The 7,500-nt window shown below is 38.5% G+C and overlaps 1 protein-coding gene across 1 annotated transcript in view; it reads left to right on the top strand.

The window, feature by feature from the left end:
- LOC311248683 (3',5'-cyclic-AMP phosphodiesterase 4B-like) overlaps positions 1-7,500 on the top strand; it is a 10,480-nt gene that overhangs the window by 753 nt on the left and 2,227 nt on the right. The window contains exon 2 of the mRNA XM_084339528.1: positions 5,865-7,500. This exon is cut by the window's right edge and continues 2,227 nt beyond it. Within this exon, the coding sequence (XP_084195654.1) occupies positions 5,865-6,197 (333 nt within the window). The 3' untranslated portion in view covers positions 6,198-7,500. The remainder of the gene's footprint in view (positions 1-5,864) is intronic.

The following is a 7,500-nucleotide window of genomic DNA, read 5'->3' as shown; positions in this document are numbered from 1 at the left end:
ACTATGAACAAACACAACACTCTAACTCACCATCTTTAGATAATAAAGTACTCAACCTCTACTGTCTTTAACTATGAGTGAACACAACACTCTAACTCACCATCTTTAGATAATAAAGTACTCAGCCTCTACTGTCTTTAACTATGAGTGAACACAACACTCTAACTCACCATCTTTAGATAATAAAGTACTCAACCTCTACTGTCTTTAACTATGAACAAACACAACACTCTAACTCACCATCTTTAGATAATAAAGTACTCAGCCTCTACTGTCTTTAACTATGAACAAACACAACACTCTAACTCACCATCTTTAGATAATAAAGTACTCAACCTCTACTGTCTTTAACTATGAACAAACACAACACTCTAACTCACCATCTTTAGATAATAAAGTACTCAACCTCTACTGTCTTTAACTATGAGTGAACACAACACTCTAACTTACCATCTTTAGATAATAAAGTACTCAACCTCTGCTGTCTTTAACTATGAGTGAACACAACACTAACTTAACATCTTTAGATAATAAAGTACTCAACCTCTGCTGTCTTTAACTATGAGTGAACACAACACTCTAACTCACCATCTTTAGATAATAAAGTACTCAACCTCTGCTGTCTTTAACTATGAGTGAACACAACACTCTAACTCACCATCTTTAGATAATAAAGTACTCAACCTCTGCTGTCTTTAACTATGAGTGAACACAACACTCTAACTCACCATCTTTAGATAATAAAGTACTCAACCTCTACTGTCTTTAACTATGAGTGAACACAACACTCTAACTCACCATCTTTAGATAATAAAGTACTCAACCTCTACTGTCTTTAACTATGAGTGAACACAACACTCTAACTTACCATCTTTAGATAATAAAGTACTCAACCTCTACTGTCTTTAACTATGAGTGAACACAACACTCTAACTCACCATCTTTAGATAATAAAGTACTCAACCTCTACTGTCTTTAACTATGAACAAACACAACACTCTAACTCACCATCTTTAGATAATAAAGTACTCAACCTCTACTGTCTTTAACTATGAGTGAACACAACACTCTAACTCACCATCTTTAGATAATAAAGTACTCAGCCTCTACTGTCTTTAACTATGAGTGAACACAACACTCTAACTCACCATCTTTAGATAATAAAGTACTCAACCTCTACTGTCTTTAACTATGAACAAACACAACACTCTAACTCACCATCTTTAGATAATAAAGTACTCAACCTCCTCTGTCTTTAACTATGAATGAACACAACACTCTAACTCACCATCTTTAGATAATAAAGTACTCAACCTCTACTGTCTTTAACTATGAGTGAACACAACACTCTAACTCACCATCTTTAGATAATAAAGTACTCAACCTCTACTGTCTTTAACTATGAATGAACACAACACTCTAACTTACCATCTTTAGATAATAAAGTACTCAACCTCTACTGTCTTTAACTATGAATGAACACAACACTCTAACTCACCATCTTTAGATAATAAAGTACTCAACCTCCTCTGTCTTTAACTATGAATGAACACAACACTCTAACTCACCATCTTTAGATAATAAAGTACTCAACCTCTACTGTCTTTAACTATGAATGAACACAACACTCTAACTCACCATCTTTAGATAATAAAGTACTCAACCTCCTCTGTCTTTAACTATGAATGAACACAACACTCTAACTCACCATCTTTAGATAATAAAGTACTCAGCCTCTACTGTCTTTAACTACTGTATGAGTGAACACAACACTCTAACTCACCATCTTTAGATAATAAAGTACTCAACCTCTACTGTCTTTAACTATGAATGAACACAACACTCTAACTCACCATCTTTAGATAATAAAGTACTCAACCTCTACTGTCTTTAACTATGAATGAACACAACACTCTAACTCACCATCTTTAGATAATAAAGTACTCAACCTCCTCTGTCTTTAACTATGAGTGAACACAACACTCTAACTTGCCATCTTTAGATAATAAAGTACTCAACCTCTACTGTCTTTAACTATGAGTGAACACAACACTCTAACTCACCATCTTTAGATAATAAAGTACTCAACCTCTGCTGTCTTTAACTATGAGTGAACACAACACTCTAACTCGCCATCTTTAGATAATAAAGTACTCAACATCTACTGTCTTTAACTATGAGTGAACACAACACTCTAACTCACCATCTTTAGATAATAAAGTACTCAACCTCTACTGTCTTTAACTATGAATGAACACAACACTCTAACTCACCATCTTTAGATAATAAAGTACTCAACCTCCTCTGTCTTTAACTATGAATGAACACAACACTCTAACTCACCATCTTTAGATAATAAAGTACTCAACCTCCTCTGTCTTTAACTATGAGTGAACACAACACTATAACTTACCATCTTTAGATAATAAAGTACTCAACCTCTACTGTCTTTAACTATGAGTGAACACAACACTCTAACTTGCCATCTTTAGATAATAAAGTACTCAACCTCTACTGTCTTTAACTATGAGTGAACACAACACTCTAACTCACCATCTTTAGATAATAAAGTACTCAACCTCTACTGTCTTTAACTATGAACAAACACAACACTCTAACTCACCATCTTTAGATAATAAAGTACTCAACCTCTACTGTCTTTAACTATGAATGAACACAACACTCTAACCATCTTTAGATAATAAAGTACTCAACCTCTACTGTCTTTAACTATGAACAAACACAACACTCTAACTCACCATCTTTAGATAATAAAGTACTCAACCTCTACTGTCTTTAACTATGAACAAACACAACACTCTAACTCACCATCTTTAGATAATAAAGTACTCAGCCTCTGCTGTCTTTAACTATGAACAAACACAACACTCTAACTCACCATCTTTAGATAATAAAGTACTCAACCTCTACTGTCTTTAACTATGAGTGAACACAACACTCTAACTTACCATCTTTAGATAATAAAGTACTCAACCTCTACTGTCTTTAACTATGAGTGAACACAACACTCTAACTCACCATCTTTAGATAATAAAGTACTCAACCTCTACTGTCTTTAACTATGAGTGAACACAACACTCTAACTTACCATCTTTAGATAATAAAGTACTCAACCTCTACTGTCTTTAACTATGAATGAACACAACACTCTAACTCACCATCTTTAGATAATAAAGTACTCAGCCTCTACTGTCTTTAACTATGAACAAACACAACACTCTAACTTACCATCTTTAGATAATAAAGTACTCAGCCTCTACTGTCTTTAACTATGAGTGAACACAACACTCTAACTCACCATCTTTAGATAATAAAGTACTCAGCCTCTACTGTCTTTAACTATGAGTGAACACAACACTCTAACTCACCATCTTTAGATAATAAAGTACTCAGCCTCTACTGTCTTTAACTATGAGTGAACACAACACTCTAACTCACCATCTTTAGATAATAAAGTACTCAACCTCTACTGTCTTTAACTATGAACAAACACAACACTCTAACTCACCATCTTTAGATAATAAAGTACTCAACCTCTACTGTCTTTAACTATGAGTGAACACAACAATCTAACTCACCATCTTTAGATAATAAAGTACTCAACCTCTACTGTCTTTAACTATGAGTGAACACAACACTCTAACTCACCATCTTTAGATAATAAAGTACTCAGCCTCTACTGTCTTTAACTATGAGTGAACACAACACTCTAACTTACCATCTTTAGATAATAAAGTACTCAGCCTCTACTGTCTTTAACTATGAATGAACACAACACTCTAACTCACCATCTTTAGATAATAAAGTACTCAGCCTCTACTGTCTTTAACTATGAGTGAACACAACACTCTAACTCACCATCTTTAGATAATAAAGTACTCAACCTCTACTGTCTTTAACTATGAGTGAACACAACACTCTAACTCACCATCTTTAGATAATAAAGTACTCAACCTCTACTGTCTTTAACTATGAGTGAACACAACACTCTAACTCACCATCTTTAGATAATAAAGTACTCAGCCTCTACTGTCTTTAACTATGAGTGAACACAACACTCTAACTCACCATCTTTAGATAATAAAGTACTCAACCTCTACTGTTTTTAACTATGAGTGAACACAACACTCTAACTCACCATCTTTAGATAATAAAGTACTCAACCTCTACTGTCTTTAACTATGAGTGAACACAACACTCTAACTCACCATCTTTAGATAATAAAGTACTCAGCCTCTACTGTCTTTAACTATGAGTGAACACAACACTCTAACTTACCATCTTTAGATAATAAAGTACTCAACCTCTACTGTCTTTAACTATGAGTGAACACAACACTCTAACTCACCATCTTTAGATAATAAAGTACTCAACCTCTACTGTCTTTAACTATGAGTGAACACAACACTCTAACTTACCATCTTTAGATAATAAAGTACTCAACCTCTACTGTCTTTAACTATGAATGAACACAACACTCTAACTCACCATCTTTAGATAATAAAGTACTCAGCCTCTACTGTCTTTAACTATGAACAAACACAACACTCTAACTCACCATCTTTAGATAATAAAGTACTCAGCCTCTACTGTCTTTAACTATGAGTGAACACAACACTCTAACTCACCATCTTTAGATAATAAAGTACTCAGCCTCTACTGTCTTTAACTATGAGTGAACACAACACTCTAACTCACCATCTTTAGATAATAAAGTACTCAACCTCTACTGTCTTTAACTATGAACAAACACAACACTCTAACTCACCATCTTTAGATAATAAAGTACTCAACCTCTACTGTCTTTAACTATGAGTGAACACAACAATCTAACTCACCATCTTTAGATAATAAAGTACTCAACCTCTACTGTCTTTAACTATGAGTGAACACAACACTCTAACTCACCATCTTTAGATAATAAAGTACTCAGCCTCTACTGTCTTTAACTATGAGTGAACACAACACTCTAACTTACCATCTTTAGATAATAAAGTACTCAGCCTCTACTGTCTTTAACTATGAATGAACACAACACTCTAACTCACCATCTTTAGATAATAAAGTACTCAGCCTCTACTGTCTTTAACTATGAGTGAACACAACACTCTAACTCACCATCTTTAGATAATAAAGTACTCAACCTCTACTGTCTTTAACTATGAGTGAACACAACACTCTAACTCACCATCTTTAGATAATAAAGTACTCAACCTCTACTGTCTTTAACTATGAGTGAACACAACACTCTAACTCACCATCTTTAGATAATAAAGTACTCAGCCTCTACTGTCTTTAACTATGAGTGAACACAACACTCTAACTCACCATCTTTAGATAATAAAGTACTCAACCTCTACTGTTTTTAACTATGAGTGAACACAACACTCTAACTCACCAGCTTTAGATAATAAAGTACTCAACCTCTACTGTCTTTAACTATGAGTGAACACAACACTCTAACTCACCATCTTTAGATAATAAAGTACTCAGCCTCTACTGTCTTTAACTATGAGTGAACACAACACTCTAACTCACCATCTTTAGATAATAAAGTACTCAACCTCTACTGTCTTTAACTATGAGTGAACACAACACTCTAACTCACCATCTTTAGATAATAAAGTACTCAACCTCTACTGTCTTTAACTATGAGTGAACACAACACTCTAACTCACCATCTTTAGATAATACATTTCGAAAACATCGTTCCTCTGAAAACTCAAAACAAACAGTATATGGTTCTTCGTCTGAAGGACTCAGTCGTTTACTTTTCTTAACGCTGCCGTGACAACACTGTCCCCCCCCCCCCCCCCCCCCCCCCCCCCCCCTTCGTCCTCCAGGTGGGCTTCATCGACTACATCGTGCACCCGCTGTGGGAGACGTGGGCCGACCTGGTGCACCCCGACGCCCAGGACATCCTGGACACGCTGGAGGACAACAGGAACTGGTACCAGAGCATGGTGCCCCAGAGCCCCTCGCCCCCCTTCTACACGGGGGAGGAGGGGGAGGGGGGCACGGCGGGGAGCAAGTTCCAGTTCGAGCTGACGCTGGACGACCAGAGCGCTGGGGAGGAGGAGGAGGGAGAGGGCGCGACGATGGAGACGGCCGACGGGTGCGGTCACCCCTCCGACCAGCAGGGGGCGGAGGAAGCGGTGTCCTCGGCTGAGACATAAGGAGCCTCGACCCCACCCCACCCCGCCCGCCCCCTCCTTCTTTCCCGCCATGTGGCTGAATACATTTTATTGCAGTGGAGCTTAATCCTGCAATCTGGCTCTCCGGGAGCTTCTGCCGGTGCTGAGCGCGGCCTGGCTGTGACTGTGGCGCCCCTGGAGAGGAGGGTGGGAAACCCCCTTTTGGCAGTTTTGTCTCTCTGAGCCCCTGGAGAGGAGGGTGGGAAACCCCCTTTTGGCAGTTTTGTCTCTCTGAGCCCCTGGAGAGGAGGGTGGGAAACCCCCTTTTGGCAGTTTTGTCTCTCTGAGCCCCTGGAGAGGAGGGTGGGAAAACCCCTTTTGGCAGTTTTGTCTCTCTGAGCCCCTGGAGAGGAGGGTGGGAAACCCCCTTTTGGCAGTTTTGTCTCTCTGAGGCCCCTGGAGAGGAGGGTGGGAAACCCCCTTTTGGCAGTTTTGTCTCTCTGAGCCCCTGGAGAGGAGGGTGGGAAACCCCCTTTTGGCAGTTTGGTCTCTCTGAGCCCCCTAGGGCGGGCAGGAAGAAGAGCGCTGCCTTGACGACACGGCTCGTCGACCGAGGGACCAGAGACGAACGCTGTATGTTGTCGGCTGCCTTCTGAAGGTGAACTAAACGCAGATATTCGTTAAAAAAAAAGTGAAGTGGGACTGACACGCGTGAAGAACTCTGAACATGCACTTCAGGACTTTTTCTTCTTCTTCTGTTTTACGTCGATTTTGATTCTTTGCAATCATGTTGTCGGGATCAGATGTACCCATCGTCGGTCCAAACTACCGGTCACAAAGTGTATTTGTAGTAGTTTACTTTTCTCTCTTAACACTTGTCTAAAGAGACGTCGTGTGCCTTTTTACAACCATGTCTTTTTGTAAAAGTGTTTTCTATAATTTATTGAACACATTGATGTGTAGATGTGAAACACGTTTGTTTCACGCGGTCTTCCTATAACGTACGTCCTCCTGGCGATAGTTACACGCTTGTCCTCACAAATTATTTAGTGGCTGTATCTCTCAATTAATTTGGCTTCCCGGCGCAATTTGCACCACGGTGTAAACAAAGACGGTATAAAGGATCACAGTTATTTTCCAAGTCATAACACATTATCATGTAACATGTAAAACCAAATATGATTCTATAATTATTACGCATGGAGATGGATGCGGTATAAACGCGTACATGAGAAGCTCTGTTCTGCATCAAATAAGTCCTGTTAGATTCTCTGGATATCGGCACAAAATGATTGAACCGTCTTCCTTGTGATTTGAATTCCCTGAAAGGGAAAAGAAACGTACA

The sequence above is a fragment of the Notolepis coatsorum genome, assembly GCF_963971535.1.
Source record: "Notolepis coatsorum genome assembly, contig: SCAFFOLD_2261, whole genome shotgun sequence".
Taxonomy (NCBI): domain Eukaryota; kingdom Metazoa; phylum Chordata; class Actinopteri; order Aulopiformes; family Paralepididae; genus Notolepis; species Notolepis coatsorum.
The sequence above is the reverse complement of the archived record's forward strand: the minus strand, read 5'-3'. Positions and strand labels throughout refer to the sequence as shown.